The sequence below is a fragment of the Taurulus bubalis genome, assembly GCF_910589615.1.
Source record: "Taurulus bubalis genome assembly, chromosome: 9".
Taxonomy (NCBI): Eukaryota; Metazoa; Chordata; class Actinopteri; order Perciformes; family Cottidae; genus Taurulus; species Taurulus bubalis.
The window spans coordinates 619,067-641,215 of NC_136597.1; the positions used below are offsets into that span (position 1 = coordinate 619,067).

The window sequence follows — 22,149 nt, forward strand, 5'->3', positions numbered from 1 at the left end:
TATAATACTATTTAATAATATACAACCCTTTTTGTAGAGTGAATGCATCTTGCTTTGGGTGGAACTGTTACAAGGCTTTGGAAAATGGTTTTGAGTCGTCTTGTTTTTTTTATATCAAATTGTATATCTCCAATTCAGGGTTTGATTCCCACTCATTTGTGTTTTTGATCGTACAGTTTAGACTGAGACGTGATGACGAGATGTCTTCACAGTGGACGGGGTGATTCATTAGACTATGCCAGAGAGGAAACGTGTATTTACATCCGCTCCGTGAGCCAGGTGGAGCCGTACGACGCTCCTGAGAGCTGGAGGTTCACGGTCACCGCTCTGGGAGCCAGGTGGAGCCGTACGACGCTCCTGAGAGCTGGAGGTTCACGGTCACCGCTCTGGGAGCCAGGTGGAGCCGTACGACGCTCCTGACAGCTGGAGGCTCACGGTCACTGCTCTGGGAGCCAGGTGGAGCCGTACGACGCTCCTGAGAGCTGGAGGCTCACGGTCACCGCTCTGGGAGCCAGGTGGAGCCGTACGACGCTCCTGAGAGCTGGAGGCTCACGGTCACCGCTCTGGGAGCCAGGTGGAGCCGTACGACGCTCCTGAGAGCTGGAGGCTCACGGTCCCCGCTGCTCGCTGAGGACAGAACCTGCAGAACGAGGCGAGCTTCCACGTCAGTCTCAGGACACCAGAAACGTCTCAGACAGCAACAGGAAAGAAGTCGCCAAGAGGATTTGGAAAGTCGCCAGATGTAGTGACAAAGCCACCAGCACTGCCTCGTCTCACACAGAGAGTCATTACGTTTGCAGCACTTAAACACATTGCTCTTATCATGTAACACACTTTGCATCCACACTGCCCTCGTCTCTCATCGCACTAGGATGCTTCCCTTTCGCTGCTTCAACCCTACAGCTGTAACACATTTAAACTGCCACTATAAAGGCAGATTAATCTTAGTTCCTGTTCTTGTTCTGCTCTAGAGTTTGTGGAGCGACCAGTGGAAGTACACATACATGGTGTTGAGTCTCTGTGAGCTGGCATCCAGACTTTGTAAACGTGTTCCTGGGAGCTCCTACAGCAGGCTCTCTAAGCATAGTGATACATGTATGTAATACACTCAAGGTGAAGGCTGGAGAACAGGAATCTTGAGAAATAAGTTAACCATGAACTCACCACTCCGTAAGCCACGGTGTTGCTGTAGGACCGGAGCTCCGGGTAGATGTTGGACAGGAACCAGCTGAACGGTCTGCAGCGGAGTCTGGACCGCAGGGCTTTCCTCTCTGTGATGTCCCCGATGTCTATTCCAGACTTCTGGAGAGAGAAACACATAGAAACCTGTCCGAGTTTAGATTCAGGGTACACATCTGCATGCGAAGCATCTTTGGAGTCTGGACCTCGGGTTAAGGTGAGCGCACCTTTGACGACAATGTCCAGGAATTCCACAGAAGTAAACAGAAAAGTTTGAATTAAGATGTTTCCTTGTTGATGTGTATGAGCTCATCTCTGGTGAAAGAGCTCCAGGAAGCACAGCAGAAAACGGTATTTAAGACAAAAACAACTCAACGAGCACCAACACACGAGGCGGCCATCTTAGAAACGTGTTGTGAACGCAGCATTACAGCCCGACTGCACACATCATGCCCTCCACCCTACTGAGCCATCAGTGGAGGACAGCAGACGGGCTTCTCTTGTTGGCTGCACCTCTGTGGACGTTTATTCACTCACTCATCATAAGCCATCATATTCATATCCCTGTGAGTCCAACCCATTCCCACTACACCAGTCCTGCTGAAGGATGTCCTCCAGTCCACTCCAAGAGTCAAACTGTGTGTGTGTGTGTGTGTGTGTGTGTGTGTGTGTGTGTGTGTGTGTGTGTGTGTGTGTGTGTGTGTGTGTGTGTGTGTACCTGCAGTGGAACGTTCCAGGCCATGTAGACGTGGCTCTTGTACTGGTCCATCCAGACCTCGGCCACCCTCAGAGCGTTGCGTCTCACGTGGGCCGTCAGGTTCTCCGTGTAGGGCTTGTGGGTGCGCTCGATGTGTGCGATCCTGGAGCAGGGGAGGACCTCCACGCTGCCGCCACACTGCCACACCTGGGTTATAAACAAACACACCCACAGGAGGGACTTCAAGGACTCACAATACAACAAGGAATGGATGTCTTCAGGACGGGCAGATCTCTGTTCTCTGAAGACAGGAGGAAACCCTTTGAATGAGCCTGCTGTGTAGAAGTGCTATGAAAGGTATCATAGGAGCCACCCTGTCTGCTATTTATATAAATAAATTATAGTATTTGATGTTATACTGAATTTGTTCAAACATTAACATAATCCAGGATATGGAAAGCATGCTTGCAATGTGCTCCCTCTTTAAATGCCAAATGGAGTCCACAAGGATCTAAACATCGATCAGAAATGTTGATCTGTTTGGACACAGAATGAACCCGTCTGTGATTGGTCGGTGTTACTTTAGCTGTACTAAAAGCAAGGATCTGCTCCATGTGTGGACAATGCATTCAAATCTTAATATTACACTTCAACTTCTTGTTATGCTTTCATTTTAGCTGTGAAAGCACATTGCAGTGTCTTTCACTAACTGTGTTTCAGTCACCGCTGTGTTTCAGTCACTGTGTTTCAGTCACTGTGTTTCAGTCACCACTGTGTTTCAGTCACTGTGTTTCAGTCATCACTATGTTTGTCACTGTGTTTCAGTCATCACTGTGTTTCAGTCATCACTATGTTTGTCACTGTGTTTCAGTCACTGTGTTTCAGTCATCACTATGTTTGTCACTGTGTTTCAGTCACTGTGTTTCAGTCACCACTGTGTTTCAGTCACCACTGTGTTTCAGTCATCACTGTGTTTCAGTCACCACTGTGTTTCAGTCACTGTGTTTCAGTCATCACTGTGTTTCAGTCATCACTATGTTTGTCACTGTGTTTCAGTCACTGTGTTTCAGTTATCACTGTGTTTCAGTTATCACTGTGTTTCAGTCACTGTGTTTCAGTCATCACTGTGTTTCAGTCACCACTGTGTTTCAGTCACTGTTTCAGTCATCAGTGTGTTTCAGTCACTGTGTTTCAGTCACTGTGTTTCAGTCACTAGTGTGTTTCAGTCACTAGTGTGTTTCAGTCACTGTGTTTCAGTCACCACTGTGTTTCAGTCACTGTGTTTCAGTCATCACTGTGTTTCAGTCATCACTGTGTTTCAGTCACTGTTTCAGTCATCAGTGTGTTTCAGTCACTGTGTTTCAGTCATCACTGTGTTTCAGTCACTGTGTTTCAGTCATCACTGTGTTTCAGTCATCACTGTGTTTCAGTCACTGTGTTTCAGTCATCACTGTGTTTCAGTCATCACTGTGTTTCAGTCACTGTGTTTCAGTCACTGTGTTTCAGTCATCACTATGTTTCAGTCATCACTATGTTTGTCACTGTGTTTCAGTCACTGTGTTTCAGTTATCACTGTGTTTCAGTCACCACTGTGTTTCAGTCACTGTGTTTCAGTCACTGTGTTTCAGTCACTAGTGTGTTTCAGTCACTAGTGTGTTTCAGTCACTGTGTTTCAGTCACCACTGTGTTTCAGTCACTGTGTTTCAGTCATCACTGTGTTTCAGTCATCACTGTGTTTCAGTCACTGTTTCAGTCATCAGTGTGTTTCAGTCACTGTGTTTCAGTCATCACTGTGTTTCAGTCACTGTGTTTCAGTCATCACTGTGTTTCAGTCATCACTGTGTTTCAGTCACTGTGTTTCAGTCATCACTGTGTTTCAGTCATCACTGTGTTTCAGTCACTGTGTTTCAGTCACTGTGTTTCAGTCATCACTATGTTTCAGTCATCACTATGTTTGTCACTGTGTTTCAGTCACTGTGTTTCAGTTATCACTGTGTTTCAGTCACCACTGTGTTTCAGTCACCAGTGTGTTTCAGTCACCACTGTGTTTCAGTCACCACTGTGTTTCAGTCACTGTGTTTCAGTCACCACTGTGTTTCAGTCACCAGTGTGTTTCAGTCACTGTGTTTCAGTCACTGTGTTTCAGTCATCACTATGTTTCAGTCATCACTATGTTTGTCACTGTGTTTCAGTCACTGTGTTTCAGTTATCACTGTGTTTCAGTCACCACTGTGTTTCAGTCACCAGTGTGTTTCAGTCACCAGTGTGTTTCAGTCACCACTGTGTTTCAGTCACCAGTGTGTTTCAGTCACCACTGTGTTTCAGTCACCAGTGTGTTTCAGTCACTGTGTTTCAGTCATCACTGTGTTTCAGTCACTGTGTTTCAGTCACCACTGTGTTTCAGTTATCACTGTGTTTCAGTCACCACTGTGTTTCAGTCACCACTGTGTTTCAGTCACTGTGTTTCAGTCATCACTGTGTTTCAGTCACTGTGTATCAGTCATCACTGTGTTTCAGTCATCACTGTGTTTCAGTCACTGTGTTTCAGTCATCACTGTGTTTCAGTCATCACTGTGTTTCAGTCACTGTGTTTCAGTCACTGTGTTTCAGTCATCACTATGTTTCAGTCATCACTATGTTTGTCACTGTGTTTCAGTCACTGTGTTTCAGTTATCACTGTGTTTCAGTCACCACTGTGTTTCAGTCACCAGTGTGTTTCAGTCACCACTGTGTTTCAGTCACCAGTGTGTTTCAGTCACTGTGTTTCAGTCACCACTGTGTTTCAGTCACCAGTGTGTTTCAGTCACCACTGTGTTTCAGTCACCAGTGTGTTTCAGTCACCACTGTGTTTCAGTCACCAGTGTGTTTCAGTCACTGTGTTTCAGTCACCACTGTGTTTCAGTCATCACTGTGTTTCAGTCACCACCGTGTTTCAGTCACCACTGTGTTTCAGTCACCAGTGTGTTTCAGTCACCACTGTGTTTCAGTCACCACTGTGTTTCAGTCACTGTGTTTCAGTCACCACTGTGTTTCAGTCACTGTGTTTCAGTCACCACTGTGTTTCAGTCACCACTGTGTTTCAGTCACTGTGTTTCAGTCACCACTGTGTTTCAGTCACTGTGTTTCAGTCATCACTGTGTTTCAGTCACCACCGTGTTTCAGTCACCACTGTGTTTCAGTCACCACTGTGTTTCAGTCACTGTGTTTCAGTCATCACTGTGTTTCAGTCACCACTGTGTTTCAGTCACTGTGTTTCAGTCATCACTGTGTTTCAGTCACCACCGTGTTTCAGTCACCACTGTGTTTCAGTCACTGTGTTTCAGTCATCACTGTGTTTCAGTCACCACCGTGTTTCAGTCACCACTGTGTTTCAGTCACCACTGTGTTTCAGTCACCACTGTGTTTCAGTCACTGTGTTTCAGTCACCACTGTGTTTCAGTCACCACTGTGTTTCAGTCACTGTGTTTCAGTCACCACTGTGTTTCAGTCACCACTGTGTTTCAGTCACCAGTGTGTTTCAGTCACTGTGTTTCAGTCACCACTGTGTTTCAGTCACCACTGTGTTTCAGTCACCAGTGTGTTTCAGTCACTGTGTTTCAGTCACCACTGTGTTTCAGTCACCACTGTGTTTCAGTCACCAGTGTGTTTCAGTCACTGTGTTTCAGTCACTGTGTTTCAGTCATCACTGTGTTTCAGTCACCACTGTGTTTCAGTCACCACTGTGTTTCAGTCACTGTGTTTCAGTCACCACTGTGTTTCAGTCACCAGTGTGTTTCAGTCACTGTGTTTCAGTCACCACTGTGTTTCAGTCACCACTGTGTTTCAGTCACCACTGTGTTTCAGTCACCAGTGTGTTTCAGTCACTGTGTTTCAGTCACTGTGTTTCAGTCACCAGTGTGTTTCAGTCACTGTGTTTCAGTCACCACTGTGTTTCAGTCACTGTGTTTCAGTCACTGTGTTTCAGTCACCAGTGTGTTTCAGTCACTGTGTTTCAGTCACTGTGTTTCAGTCACTGTGTTTCAGTCACCAGTGTGTTTCAGTCACTGTGTTTCAGTCACTGTGTTTCAGTCACCAGTGTGTTTCAGTCACTGTGTTTCAGTCACTGTGTTTCAGTCACCAGTGTGTTTCAGTCACTGTGTTTCAGTCACCACTGTGTTTCAGTCATCACTGTGTTTCAGTCACTGTGTTTCAGTCACCACTGTGTTTAAGTCACCACTGTGTTTCAGTCACTAGTGTGTTTCAGTCACTGTGTTTCAGTCATCACTGTGTTTCAGTCACCACTGTGTTTCAGTCACCACTGTGTTTCAGTCATCACTGTGTTTCAGTCACTGTGTTTCAGTCACCATTGTGTTTCAGTCACTGTGTTTCAGTCACTGTGTTTCAGTCATCACTGTGTTTCAGTCATCACTATGTTTGTCACTGTGTTTCAGTCACTGTGTTTCAGTTATCACTGTGTTTCAGTTATCACTGTGTTTCAGTCACTGTGTTTCAGTCATCACTGTGTTTCAGTCACCACTGTGTTTCAGTCACTGTTTCAGTCATCAGTGTGTTTCAGTCACTGTGTTTCAGTCACTGTGTTTCAGTCACTAGTGTGTTTCAGTCACTAGTGTGTTTCAGTCACTGTGTTTCAGTCACCACTGTGTTTCAGTCACTGTGTTTCAGTCATCACTGTGTTTCAGTCATCACTGTGTTTCAGTCACTGTTTCAGTCATCAGTGTGTTTCAGTCACTGTGTTTCAGTCATCACTGTGTTTCAGTCACTGTGTTTCAGTCATCACTGTGTTTCAGTCATCACTGTGTTTCAGTCACTGTGTTTCAGTCATCACTGTGTTTCAGTCATCACTGTGTTTCAGTCACTGTGTTTCAGTCACTGTGTTTCAGTCATCACTATGTTTCAGTTATCACTATGTTTGTCACTGTGTTTCAGTCACTGTGTTTCAGTTATCACTGTGTTTCAGTCACCACTGTGTTTCAGTCACTGTGTTTCAGTCACTGTGTTTCAGTCACTAGTGTGTTTCAGTCACTAGTGTGTTTCAGTCACTGTGTTTCAGTCACCACTGTGTTTCAGTCACTGTGTTTCAGTCATCACTGTGTTTCAGTCATCACTGTGTTTCAGTCACTGTTTCAGTCATCAGTGTGTTTCAGTCACTGTGTTTCAGTCATCACTGTGTTTCAGTCACCACTGTGTTTCAGTCATCACTGTGTTTCAGTCATCACTGTGTTTCAGTCACTGTGTTTCAGTCATCACTGTGTTTCAGTCATCACTGTGTTTCAGTCACTGTGTTTCAGTCACTGTGTTTCAGTCATCACTGTGTTTCAGTCATCACTATGTTTGTCACTGTGTTTCAGTCACTGTGTTTCAGTTATCACTGTGTTTCAGTCACCACTGTGTTTCAGTCACTGTGTTTCAGTCACTGTGTTTCAGTCACTAGTGTGTTTCAGTCACTAGTGTGTTTCAGTCACTGTGTTTCAGTCACCACTGTGTTTCAGTCACTGTGTTTCAGTCATCACTGTGTTTCAGTCATCACTGTGTTTCAGTCACTGTTTCAGTCATCAGTGTGTTTCAGTCACTGTGTTTCAGTCATCACTGTGTTTCAGTCACTGTGTTTCAGTCATCACTGTGTTTCAGTCATCACTGTGTTTCAGTCACTGTGTTTCAGTCATCACTGTGTTTCAGTCATCACTGTGTTTCAGTCACTGTGTTTCAGTCACTGTGTTTCAGTCATCACTATGTTTCAGTCATCACTATGTTTGTCACTGTGTTTCAGTCACTGTGTTTCAGTTATCACTGTGTTTCAGTCACCACTGTGTTTCAGTCACCAGTGTGTTTCAGTCACCACTGTGTTTCAGTCACCAGTGTGTTTCAGTCACTGTGTTTCAGTCACCACTGTGTTTCAGTCACCAGTGTGTTTCAGTCACTGTGTTTCAGTCACTGTGTTTCAGTCATCACTATGTTTCAGTCATCACTATGTTTGTCACTGTGTTTCAGTCACTGTGTTTCAGTTATCACTGTGTTTCAGTCACCACTGTGTTTCAGTCACCAGTGTGTTTCAGTCACCAGTGTGTTTCAGTCACCACTGTGTTTCAGTCACCAGTGTGTTTCAGTCACCACTGTGTTTCAGTCACCAGTGTGTTTCAGTCACTGTGTTTCAGTCATCACTGTGTTTCAGTCACTGTGTTTCAGTCACCACTGTGTTTCAGTTATCACTGTGTTTCAGTCACCACTGTGTTTCAGTCACCACTGTGTTTCAGTCACTGTGTTTCAGTCATCACTGTGTTTCAGTCACTGTGTATCAGTCATCACTGTGTTTCAGTCATCACTGTGTTTCAGTCACTGTGTTTCAGTCATCACTGTGTTTCAGTCATCACTGTGTTTCAGTCACTGTGTTTCAGTCACTGTGTTTCAGTCATCACTATGTTTCAGTCATCACTATGTTTGTCACTGTGTTTCAGTCACTGTGTTTCAGTTATCACTGTGTTTCAGTCACCACTGTGTTTCAGTCACCAGTGTGTTTCAGTCACCACTGTGTTTCAGTCACCAGTGTGTTTCAGTCACTGTGTTTCAGTCACCACTGTGTTTCAGTCACCAGTGTGTTTCAGTCACCACTGTGTTTCAGTCACCAGTGTGTTTCAGTCACCACTGTGTTTCAGTCACCAGTGTGTTTCAGTCACTGTGTTTCAGTCACCACTGTGTTTCAGTCATCACTGTGTTTCAGTCACCACCGTGTTTCAGTCACCACTGTGTTTCAGTCACCAGTGTGTTTCAGTCACCACTGTGTTTCAGTCACCACTGTGTTTCAGTCACTGTGTTTCAGTCACCACTGTGTTTCAGTCACTGTGTTTCAGTCACCACTGTGTTTCAGTCACCACTGTGTTTCAGTCACTGTGTTTCAGTCACCACTGTGTTTCAGTCACTGTGTTTCAGTCATCACTGTGTTTCAGTCACCACCGTGTTTCAGTCACCACTGTGTTTCAGTCACCACTGTGTTTCAGTCACTGTGTTTCAGTCATCACTGTGTTTCAGTCACCACTGTGTTTCAGTCACTGTGTTTCAGTCATCACTGTGTTTCAGTCACCACCGTGTTTCAGTCACCACTGTGTTTCAGTCACTGTGTTTCAGTCATCACTGTGTTTCAGTCACCACCGTGTTTCAGTCACCACTGTGTTTCAGTCACCACTGTGTTTCAGTCACCACTGTGTTTCAGTCACTGTGTTTCAGTCACCACTGTGTTTCAGTCACCACTGTGTTTCAGTCACTGTGTTTCAGTCACCACTGTGTTTCAGTCACCACTGTGTTTCAGTCACCAGTGTGTTTCAGTCACTGTGTTTCAGTCACCACTGTGTTTCAGTCACCACTGTGTTTCAGTCACCACTGTGTTTCAGTCACTGTGTTTCAGTCACCACTGTGTTTCAGTCACCACTGTGTTTCAGTCACCAGTGTGTTTCAGTCACTGTGTTTCAGTCACTGTGTTTCAGTCACCAGTGTGTTTCAGTCACTGTGTTTCAGTCACCACTGTGTTTCAGTCACCACTGTGTTTCAGTCACTGTGTTTCAGTCACCACTGTGTTTCAGTCACCAGTGTGTTTCAGTCACTGTGTTTCAGTCACCACTGTGTTTCAGTCACCACTGTGTTTCAGTCACCACTGTGTTTCAGTCACCAGTGTGTTTCAGTCACTGTGTTTCAGTCACTGTGTTTCAGTCACCAGTGTGTTTCAGTCACTGTGTTTCAGTCACCACTGTGTTTCAGTCACTGTGTTTCAGTCACTGTGTTTCAGTCACCAGTGTGTTTCAGTCACTGTGTTTCAGTCACTGTGTTTCAGTCACTGTGTTTCAGTCACCAGTGTGTTTCAGTCACTGTGTTTCAGTCACTGTGTTTCAGTCACCAGTGTGTTTCAGTCACTGTGTTTCAGTCACTGTGTTTCAGTCACCAGTGTGTTTCAGTCACTGTGTTTCAGTCACCACTGTGTTTCAGTCATCACTGTGTTTCAGTCACTGTGTTTCAGTCACCACTGTGTTTAAGTCACCACTGTGTTTCAGTCACTAGTGTGTTTCAGTCACTGTGTTTCAGTCATCACTGTGTTTCAGTCACCACTGTGTTTCAGTCACCACTGTGTTTCAGTCATCACTGTGTTTCAGTCACTGTGTTTCAGTCACCATTGTGTTTCAGTCACTGTGTTTCAGTCACTGTGTTTCAGTCATCACTGTGTTTCAGTCATCACTATGTTTGTCACTGTGTTTCAGTCACTGTGTTTCAGTTATCACTGTGTTTCAGTTATCACTGTGTTTCAGTCACTGTGTTTCAGTCATCACTGTGTTTCAGTCACCACTGTGTTTCAGTCACTGTTTCAGTCATCAGTGTGTTTCAGTCACTGTGTTTCAGTCACTGTGTTTCAGTCACTAGTGTGTTTCAGTCACTAGTGTGTTTCAGTCACTGTGTTTCAGTCACCACTGTGTTTCAGTCACTGTGTTTCAGTCATCACTGTGTTTCAGTCATCACTGTGTTTCAGTCACTGTTTCAGTCATCAGTGTGTTTCAGTCACTGTGTTTCAGTCATCACTGTGTTTCAGTCACTGTGTTTCAGTCATCACTGTGTTTCAGTCATCACTGTGTTTCAGTCACTGTGTTTCAGTCATCACTGTGTTTCAGTCATCACTGTGTTTCAGTCACTGTGTTTCAGTCACTGTGTTTCAGTCATCACTATGTTTCAGTCATCACTATGTTTGTCACTGTGTTTCAGTCACTGTGTTTCAGTTATCACTGTGTTTCAGTCACCACTGTGTTTCAGTCACTGTGTTTCAGTCACTGTGTTTCAGTCACTAGTGTGTTTCAGTCACTAGTGTGTTTCAGTCACTGTGTTTCAGTCACCACTGTGTTTCAGTCACTGTGTTTCAGTCATCACTGTGTTTCAGTCATCACTGTGTTTCAGTCACTGTTTCAGTCATCAGTGTGTTTCAGTCACTGTGTTTCAGTCATCACTGTGTTTCAGTCACTGTGTTTCAGTCATCACTGTGTTTCAGTCATCACTGTGTTTCAGTCACTGTGTTTCAGTCATCACTGTGTTTCAGTCATCACTGTGTTTCAGTCACTGTGTTTCAGTCACTGTGTTTCAGTCATCACTATGTTTCAGTCATCACTATGTTTGTCACTGTGTTTCAGTCACTGTGTTTCAGTTATCACTGTGTTTCAGTCACCACTGTGTTTCAGTCACCAGTGTGTTTCAGTCACCACTGTGTTTCAGTCACCAGTGTGTTTCAGTCACTGTGTTTCAGTCACCACTGTGTTTCAGTCACCAGTGTGTTTCAGTCACTGTGTTTCAGTCACTGTGTTTCAGTCATCACTATGTTTCAGTCATCACTATGTTTGTCACTGTGTTTCAGTCACTGTGTTTCAGTTATCACTGTGTTTCAGTCACCACTGTGTTTCAGTCACCAGTGTGTTTCAGTCACCAGTGTGTTTCAGTCACCACTGTGTTTCAGTCACCAGTGTGTTTCAGTCACCACTGTGTTTCAGTCACCAGTGTGTTTCAGTCACTGTGTTTCAGTCATCACTGTGTTTCAGTCACTGTGTTTCAGTCACCACTGTGTTTCAGTTATCACTGTGTTTCAGTCACCACTGTGTTTCAGTCACCACTGTGTTTCAGTCACTGTGTTTCAGTCATCACTGTGTTTCAGTCACTGTGTATCAGTCATCACTGTGTTTCAGTCATCACTGTGTTTCAGTCACTGTGTTTCAGTCATCACTGTGTTTCAGTCATCACTGTGTTTCAGTCACTGTGTTTCAGTCACTGTGTTTCAGTCATCACTATGTTTCAGTCATCACTATGTTTGTCACTGTGTTTCAGTCACTGTGTTTCAGTTATCACTGTGTTTCAGTCACCACTGTGTTTCAGTCACCAGTGTGTTTCAGTCACCACTGTGTTTCAGTCACCAGTGTGTTTCAGTCACTGTGTTTCAGTCACCACTGTGTTTCAGTCACCAGTGTGTTTCAGTCACCACTGTGTTTCAGTCACCAGTGTGTTTCAGTCACCACTGTGTTTCAGTCACCAGTGTGTTTCAGTCACTGTGTTTCAGTCACCACTGTGTTTCAGTCATCACTGTGTTTCAGTCACCACCGTGTTTCAGTCACCACTGTGTTTCAGTCACCAGTGTGTTTCAGTCACCACTGTGTTTCAGTCACCACTGTGTTTCAGTCACTGTGTTTCAGTCACCACTGTGTTTCAGTCACTGTGTTTCAGTCACCACTGTGTTTCAGTCACCACTGTGTTTCAGTCACTGTGTTTCAGTCACCACTGTGTTTCAGTCACTGTGTTTCAGTCATCACTGTGTTTCAGTCACCACCGTGTTTCAGTCACCACTGTGTTTCAGTCACCACTGTGTTTCAGTCACTGTGTTTCAGTCATCACTGTGTTTCAGTCACCACTGTGTTTCAGTCACTGTGTTTCAGTCATCACTGTGTTTCAGTCACCACCGTGTTTCAGTCACCACTGTGTTTCAGTCACTGTGTTTCAGTCATCACTGTGTTTCAGTCACCACCGTGTTTCAGTCACCACTGTGTTTCAGTCACCACTGTGTTTCAGTCACCACTGTGTTTCAGTCACTGTGTTTCAGTCACCACTGTGTTTCAGTCACCACTGTGTTTCAGTCACTGTGTTTCAGTCACCACTGTGTTTCAGTCACCACTGTGTTTCAGTCACCAGTGTGTTTCAGTCACTGTGTTTCAGTCACCACTGTGTTTCAGTCACCACTGTGTTTCAGTCACCAGTGTGTTTCAGTCACTGTGTTTCAGTCACCACTGTGTTTCAGTCACCACTGTGTTTCAGTCACCAGTGTGTTTCAGTCACTGTGTTTCAGTCACTGTGTTTCAGTCACCAGTGTGTTTCAGTCACTGTGTTTCAGTCACCACTGTGTTTCAGTCACCACTGTGTTTCAGTCACTGTGTTTCAGTCACCACTGTGTTTCAGTCACCAGTGTGTTTCAGTCACTGTGTTTCAGTCACCACTGTGTTTCAGTCACCACTGTGTTTCAGTCACCACTGTGTTTCAGTCACCAGTGTGTTTCAGTCACTGTGTTTCAGTCACTGTGTTTCAGTCACCAGTGTGTTTCAGTCACTGTGTTTCAGTCACCACTGTGTTTCAGTCACTGTGTTTCAGTCACTGTGTTTCAGTCACCAGTGTGTTTCAGTCACTGTGTTTCAGTCACTGTGTTTCAGTCACTGTGTTTCAGTCACCAGTGTGTTTCAGTCACTGTGTTTCAGTCACTGTGTTTCAGTCACCAGTGTGTTTCAGTCACTGTGTTTCAGTCACTGTGTTTCAGTCACCAGTGTGTTTCAGTCACTGTGTTTCAGTCACCACTGTGTTTCAGTCATCACTGTGTTTCAGTCACTGTGTTTCAGTCACCACTGTGTTTAAGTCACCACTGTGTTTCAGTCACTAGTGTGTTTCAGTCACTGTGTTTCAGTCACCACTGTGTTTCAGTCACCACTGTGTTTCAGTCATCACTGTGTTTCAGTCACCACTGTGTTTCAGTCACCACTGTGTTTCAGTCATCACTGTGTTTCAGTCACTGTGTTTCAGTCACCATTGTGTTTCAGTCACTGTGTTTCAGTCACCATTGTGTTTCAGTCACCACTGTGTTTCAACCGTTTCAACTCCACATGTTCCACAAAAAGCACATATCCATCTTCACCAGGTAATGGAGTCTTTTCTAGATGCCACTATTACATTACTTTACATGTTGACTGTAGTCAACATGTAAAGTAATAAGTAGTGAGTGACCTGATCTTCATGAGACTCAGTGCACTGTGTTCCTCATTCAGTGCACCGGCCAGGAAAGAGCTGGAACGCTGACTGAAGACGTTCACCACTTCTCTGTGTTCCATCCTGCACGTTGTGTGTTTTGATAATATATATATATATATATATATATATATATATATATATATATATATATATATATAGAGAGAGAGAGAGAGAGAGAGAGAGAGAGAGAGAGAGAGAGAGATTATATAACCCTATATAATCCCGACTCGTTTGCTGCATCCTTTCATAGCAAGGAGCTCCACAGAACAACACAGCTGGCCTGCGCCCAGGCAGCAGCACACTAGAACACAACTGAGATAATACACACTCCCTCAAAAACACCTCAATATTCTCTAGAAAGGATTAACAACACGGGTGAGAGTACGAGGAGCTATTCTTCAGGCGTAACAATCCATGACTGTGTGGGTGTGCACAGCCAGAGACAATGAGACAGATAGAGGTGGAAGAAAAATAGAAGATTCAGAGTGTGACACATTAAACAGAGCAGAGGGAGATGGAGGGGGAAGTATGGAGAGAAGATGAAGTGAAGGAGGAGAGAGAATAATAGCTTTTACTCGTCTTTGAGTCCTTTCCAAAAGTTATATTCACTTGAAATAAAACGCATTCTCCTGCAGGGTCATGTCGCAAATATGAACCAGAACACTGTCTGTGTTGCGTTAGCATCATTAATGTTTGTGTGTGTCTGGGTTATGTTTCATGTCAGGTTCTGACTTTGACAGACACCAGCAGAGTGCATTCAGAGTAAAGAAAGGTCATAACTCTGGCTGATGTCGTTGACCTTGTGTTGCCTCTAGCCGGTCACCCCCTCACATGCAGACAGCGGGGGAAACCCCCCTCAACTGTTACAAAGGAAATATTTTGTGCACCATAATTCATATGATGAGTGTCATTTGCTTGTTTGGTCTGAACCAGTTCCTGTAGTCACGGCAACATGACTGACCCAAACTGATTCAGTCAGAATGATGTTGCTCACAGCTGGGGTATGAAGCTTGTGGAGAAACTGCACCTCATGCATACATATGGAAATCAATTTGTACAAGATTATGAATCCTTATGCTGCGTCCACACCAAGACCAGACACAAGACCTATGACAATGGCGCATGAAGGAGTTATGCTTAGGGCACCAAAATGGCTAGCCACAATAACGGTCAAAAGCAGGATGCAAAACATTTAAACATTAAAGAGTGAATGCAAACCCAACCAGGTGGACATGAACAAAAAACTTTCAAACTTCATCAGCTTGCTAAAAAAAGATTTCAATCCTGTTAATGCTAATTATTGCCAGAAATGCAACAAAAGAAATGAAAGACAAATGTAATTGATCGTAATATAATACATGTCAGGTAATGTAGCTTCATTTGATATTAAAACAAATTAAACATTAACATTAAATCACATCTGGTAGTTGTGACATCATTAGCAATGAGCTCAGTTTGAGTCAGACGCAATAACTCATGTACATTCTGTCAAAGGAAAGGTCGTTATCATTCTGTATGTCTGCTTAACTTCATATTTCAGTTCATGCCTCTACAGTGTATAGCTTAGGACAGTGGTTCTCAAATGGGGGGACTTGTACTTGAGATTTAAAATATATATTTAAAATGAGCATAAAGTTATTTATTAAATATGAAATAATATAAGTGTAAGTTCATGAACTGAAGCGTATATATTGTATATTAAATCAGACCCTGATGGCAAAGCGCTGTGTATTGCATCTTTTTTCAAGCAGAAATGCTTTGTGCTGTCCTGTGATACTTGAACAGGTGGAACTGAAGGAGCTGCAGTGATGTAGAGCTGCTGTGATGTAGAGCTGCTGTGATGTAGAGCTGCTGCTCCATGAAGCTCTCAAGCCGACTCACCCTGATGCCCAGCTCCACGTTTTCTCCACCGTATATTTCCATGCCTTCATCGAGCAGGCCAATCTCCTCAAAGTACTTCCTGTCGACCACAAAGCAGCCAATCAGAGCAGGGCTCCTAAAATAGAGGATCAAGGGAGACAAAGTAGAATGTATTTAGTGTTTAGACAATGCACAGCAATAGGGAGTTAACATGCAAATGATGAAATAAGACACACACAAACCACACTTAGCCCACAGGGGGCAACTTGTTTAAGTGTGCTGTGATGCTCTGACATGAGCCGCTCCCTTTCTCTATGCATGCAGTACCTTGTGTGCTGGCAAAATGAGTCTTTCACCCAACACAACACATTCAGGATATTTTGTGGACATTTATTTATTAGTCGTCATGCTGTCAGTCCCACACATATTTTCTTATCAAAATAAAACACAGCACCACCCCAACAAATGCTTGTTTTGGTGACTAGACCTGTGGATTGACAGAACTATCCTGAAACCCAGAATGCATGAATGATCCTTTCCTCTACAACCTCCAGATAACAGAGCAATGACATTCATCACATACAGAGTTATATTGTACTGCTCAATCTCAACAACATCCTGTTTACACTGCAGTATATTGAAAAGACGATGTGAAGAGCAAGCAATGGAGTTTCACATGTAGTTTCAGATCCATGAAATAAAGACATATTGTGAGCTCCATAACACACGTCATCCACTTCTCATGCTCAGTCTCTCACCAACACATCTGAGTTATTATGTTGAGGTCATCCAGCAAACCTGGAGGGATTTAACTGTTTCTGATTTACACTACATCTATTGATGGGGGAAGTGGGGCGATTCTAAAATCAGCTGCACGGTCAGTGGTTTCATTAGTCAGTGTAACGCATATGTGGATGTTTCATGCTTAACTCCACCAATAACTGCAGCTGCAATGACCTTCTGTTTTCTTGCTAGTCCTTGCTAGTCCTTAAATTACGTGTGGAAAAGCTGCTTGTCCATCTATTTTAGGAAATTGACACAATTAAAAGAATGCCGAAATAATTGCTAGCAGTTTCAGTTTACGATGAACAAATGGATGTTCAGACGGCTGGTGACCAACAACAGACGGACCGATGGTAAACCAAGAGGCGGCGTCTTGATATTTTATATTAAAATAGCCTTCTTTCTTTTGTTTTAAACAAAAGAACATAAAGAATATTCAGAATACCTGGGAAAGTATACAAGAGAGAACAAAAGAGCAAAGGGTGAGTCACACTAGACAAACATAACACATACAGATATGAAGTGTCTTCATAACGTTTCTTTATTCAAATTAGAAAGTAGTTTCACATATTGCTCAACAAAAAAATATGTTTGTATAAATATTATGCCACTTTGGGACCAAGCTGTTTTTCTGCTGCTGTGTGTTGGGGGTGGCAGCGTTACAGCTGTGGAAAGGAACGGGATCAATACCTTTTTCAAAACGGCTGGATCCATCATTGGTCTGACTCCAGATTCTCTGGAGGTCATCACAGGGCAGGGGACCAGTAGGAAGCTTAAGGGGTTCTGTCATTAGACCTTAGCGCACTACATTCATAAATAGCAGCAGGAGCTACCGGCTCATTTTGGAAAGGTTATTCAAATTTAAGCTTTCCTTTCAGTGCTCAGCGTTGGCTTTTTAACTTTTCAATTGCAACTGAAATCGGCCCAGAAAGGACCTGTACAAAAGACATCCTCTTCATCCGTTTCCATATTCCAACCCATCCTGTCTAAGTCGTTGTGAGGCGATCAAAGGTTATCTCACAGAAAACTGCTCTCAGGTCAGCGGACCGCCATCATGCCTCTTCCTCACCGAGTGTCAGCTACTGGGTTCAATGAGCCCATTTTAAAACGTGCTTTCCTAAATGTGAGATCTTGTCAGTGACCTCATTACAGATCATAAGCTGGACATGCTTTTTTGAACCGAAACTTGGCTCGACTCCAGAGATACTTTTACACTAGCTGAGGCACCCGGCCTACTTTTTACTTTGTGAATGTTGTAGAAGTAACAGCACCATTCTCTGAGAAAATATCTATGCAGGCAGCTCTCTTTGATTAGTACATTTATCTTGTTTGTTCAGTTTTCACCAGCATGATAATAGAAAAAAGAGTGATATAAATGATCAAATAGAGTTTAGACACCGTCAGGGACTGGGACCCACAGGGAGCAGGACTCAAAATGCAGACTCGAGACTCGGTAGTCGGCTGCAAAAACAAGGTCTTTACTGAACTAAAAAAACAACAACAACGCAAGGATAGAAACAGACGGACCGACACTGACAAACAGGGTTTAAATACACTGGGGAGGTCAGGTGATTTGACACAGAGGGGTTTACTTAGGGGCAGGGCAGACACTCACCAAGGCATGAAGTGAACAGAGGACACAGGAAATTTCAAAATAAAACAGGAAACAAACTAAGCGGGGGGGGGGGGCAATGTAGACGGGCAGAAGCCACCCGGGGGGCGGACCCTTAAGGCGAGTGCAGAAGCACCCTGGGGGGGCGGGCCTTTAAGGCGAGTGTAGAAGCACTCCAGGGGGCGGGCCCTTAAGGCGAGTGTAGAAGCACTCCGGGGGGCGGGCACTTAAGGCGAGTGTAGAAGCACTCCGGGGGGGGCGGGCCTTTAAGGTAAGTGTAGAAGCACTCTGGGGGGGCGGGCCTTTAAGGCGAGTGTAGAAGCACTCCGGGGGTGGGGCCTTAAGGCGAGTGTAGAAGCACTCCTGGGGGGGCGGGCCTTTAAGGTAAGTGTAGAAGCACTCTGGGGGGGCGGGCCTTTAAGGCAAGTGCAGAAGCACTCCAGGGGGCGGGCCCTTAAGCGAGTGTAGAAGCACTCCGGGGGGCGGGCCCTTAAGGCGAGTGTAGAAGCACTCCGGGGGTGGGGCCTTAAGGCGAGTGTAGAAGCACTCCAGGGGGCGGGCCCTTAAGGCGAGTGTAGAAGCACTCCGGGGGGCGGGCCCTTAAAGCGAGTGTAGAAGCACTCCGGGGGTGGGGCCTTAAGGCGAGTGTAGAAGCACTCTGGGGGGGCGGGCCTTTGGCGAGTGTAGAAGCACTCTGGGGGGGCGGGCCTTTAAGGCGAGTGTAGAAGCACTCCGGTGGGTGGGGCCTTAAGGCGAGTGTAGAAGCACTCCGGGGGGGGGCGGGCCTTTAAGGCGAGTGTAGAAGCACTCAGGGGGTGGGGCCTTAAGGCGAGTGTAGAAGCACTCTGAGGGGGCGGGCCTTAAGGCGAGTGTAGAAGCACTCCGGGGGGGGGGCGGGCCTTTAAGGCGAGTGTAGAAGCACTCTGGGGGGGCGGGCCTTTAAGGCGAGTGTAAAAGCACTCCGGGGGTGGGGCCTTAAGGCGAGTGCAGAAGCACCCTGGGGGGGGCGGGCCTTTAAGGCAAGTGCAGAAGCACTCCAGGGGGCGGGCCCTTAAGCGAGTGTAGAAGCACTCTGGGGGCGGGCCCTTAAGGCGAGTGTAGAAGCACTCCGGGGACGGGCCCTTAAGGCGAGTGTAGAAGCACTCCGGGGGGCGGGCCCTTAAGGCGAGTGCAGAAGCACTCCGGGGACGGGCCCTTAAGGCGAGTGCAAAAGCACTCTGGGGACGGGCCCTTAAGGCGAGTGCAGAAGCACTCCGGGGACGGGCCCTTAAGGTGAGTGTAGAAGCACTCCGGGGGTGATGTGAGACCGTCTATAAGAGATCTGAGTATGGGGGTGATGTGAGACAGTCTATTTGTCCTCGTCAGTATTCTGGCAGCAGCATTCTGGTTGACCTGCAAACCGTTACTGAGTGAGGAGAAAAGTCCATTACAATAGTCTATACGAGAACAGATAAAAGCATGTATGATCATCTCTAATCCAGCTGTTGATAATACAGATCTCAGTTTTCTAATATTTCTTAGGTGGAAGAAACAAGATCTGGACAGCTGCTTCACATGGGGGTCAAACGACAAGGATTGGTCAAATATTACCCCGAGATTATGCAGGTTGAGGTGGACTGCAGATGTTTATGCAAATTGTCAATGCATGCTCATGATTGGAGGACACTATTATCCATAAAGTCCATCAGAGGGCAGAGTCTGTGAGTTAGAACAAAGTATTTCAGGTATTTACCTGATAGGGGCCGTATGGTTGTGTTGTGTCCACCAGGACTTTGGAGGGTTGAGGTACCGACACCACAGCTCCCAGTCAAAGCCTTGAGCAGACAGCGGATACTCCTCAATCTCCAAGGTGTCAAACTTGATGTTGTCAAAAGATGGAGACACCACCCGGGTCCGGTTCTCCTTTATTCGCTGCAAAATAGGTTCTGCCCTGTGGGATGACAGAGCACACACAATGCTGTTATGAGAAGTACGAACAGAAACATTAACCAATAGCTGAAACAGAGTTATTCTTCCTTCCTCCAGGAAATGTAAATGACAATGACAATGGACCGAGGTCTGGGGGGTTAAAGGAGACGCCACGGTTAAAGGAAACACCACGGTTAAAGGAAACGCCATACGGCTGTCATGGAGAACGGGCAAGCTCAAACTGCGGCACCGGCATCTTGTACAGGCACTTCCTGTGGCACCGCTCAGTTGCCACAGTGCTGGAGGCACATGCCGCGGTGCCGGAGGGAGGTGCCGCTGTTCCGGAAGCTGCCACTACCTTAGAGGCAGCAGTTCCGGTGGCACGTCTCAGGTGGCGGGGCATTTACGAGTTGCCCCTCGTGTGCCACTAGTTTTTGAGGCATCTGCCTGTGTTAGAGAGAGCGGTGCCGCAACTTGCTTAAGGTCCTGGAAGGTATACATTATCAGAGCTACCAACTTTCACGGTTTCGCCATGTGACACATGCTATTGCATGTTTTCACATGCACTCACGCCACACAACCAATTTCTCACGGCAAAAAAAATTCTGATTTTGGACCGAGGCGCGTTCCTTCCAGCATGAGTTCGTTCCAGACGCGTTCGTTCCAGACGCGTTCGTTCCAGGCGCGCATTCTACCCAGCTTTTGATCTCCTTCTAATACCTAATTTTTTGTTATTTTATTTATGTGTTGATCTATTGTTTTGCTTTAAAAGGCTACTGTGTAAGCACTTTATTTGTTGCACTTTTTTGTTTGATAATGAAAAATATTTTTCCCTAACTAATCTTGTGTAATTTTTTGCTGAACATGAATCATTAAGTGCTCTTAAGAGTACAAGTATTAACAATATAGGTTAGGCTTCAGTTAAGAATTAGTTGAATACCATTGTAATCAAAATGTCAATCAACCTACCTTGGTCAAATCTTAAACACAGGTCTATTAATTAGGCTATTTTGTGGTACATAGACAGTCATTGAGGCACAACAACAGTGTTCTGGTTGAATGTTTAGCTCAAGTCTAGAAGGCCGCTGTGGCAGGTATTTGTGGCCACAGCTGTCATCGCTGCAGAATAGATTCAGAAGATGTTTTGGCGACTGCCTGCCACTATTTGTGGCTTCTGGTGAGATGCACAGTGCACAGTTTAAGGATGTCAGTCGTTTTGCATTCATTTGCAAGGTTCTTTATCATTGTTTTTAACAAGGCATCCAATACACGTATATTGTACATTGTCCCTCCAGAACAAATAAAAAGAAAATAAATACAGTTTGTAACAGAAAGGGAAAATTAAGAGCACAGAACAAACCCTGACAGAGAAAAGAGGGCGGCGCCAAAGAGGCATCTAATTTAAATTGAAGACTGGGTGGAGACTGGGCGCCCAACGCCTACCTCTACCGGTTTGAAGGGAAACCTGCGCTACAGAAGATATACACGTCAATGTTCAACGACAAATCTGGTAACCATTTAAATATTGATTATGTAAATAGTGTTTGTCATAAAACGTAGCTCATGGACATATCATATAATTCAAGCTCTCTATACACTTTCATAGACTGTATCAGATGATTCATAACAAGGCGATGTTATATTATGTACGGGAAATTTCTTTCACCAGGGCAACTCAAGGTTGTGATTCCATCACACCTGCTGTCCGCTGTGCTGTGGAGTGTTGGAGGGAGACACTGAGCCCCATCAGAAGCCCATTGGTAGTAATGCTTAAGAAGATTAAAAAGCAAGGCCAATTAAAAAAAAAACGTAATAATATCAGAGAAATATTTACTGTTGTTACAGTAAATATTTATGAAAAAAAAGTTGTTGTAAACAGACGTCATTATCTCTACATACAGTCATAAAAGACAATGACAAATAAGCATATTCAAATGTGGAACATAAACTAAAAATGTTTGATTTCATATAATTTACAGGGTGGCAGTGCACATATCATTAATATTACTACTACTAATTATTATTAGTTCTGTTACAGTAGGATATTATGGATTGTATTCATTATAATAATAAAAACAAGCTTGAAAGTCTTTGTCTGAGTTTAAACCAATGAATAAAAACCTACCTAAAACGTTTATTTCTTCTGATCCAGAGAGATTAAATTAAAAAGAGAGATTAAATTAATAAATGCATTATTTATAGACCGATAAAGACTTTGTACATAACTTGTAAATGCATACCTGGCTTATTTCTCAATTACAGCACAGTCAATTAATTGTTTTGGTCTGATTTAGTAAGGAGTTAAAAAAAATGA

At 44.5% G+C, this 22,149-nt stretch overlaps 1 protein-coding gene across 1 annotated transcript in view; it reads right to left on the bottom strand.

Moving 5' to 3' along the window:
• Positions 1-22,149, bottom strand: part of LOC306741973 (polypeptide N-acetylgalactosaminyltransferase 18-like) — a gene marked incomplete at both ends in the record, with an annotated part of 74,253 nt that overhangs the window by 8,835 nt on the left and 43,269 nt on the right. Inside the window, 4 exons of the mRNA XM_079224313.1 lie at positions 1,165-1,302; positions 1,898-2,083; positions 15,554-15,668; positions 19,660-19,857. Of these exons, the coding sequence (XP_079080439.1) occupies positions 1,165-1,302; positions 1,898-2,083; positions 15,554-15,668; positions 19,660-19,857 (637 nt within the window). The remainder of the gene's footprint in view (positions 1-1,164; positions 1,303-1,897; positions 2,084-15,553; positions 15,669-19,659; positions 19,858-22,149) is intronic.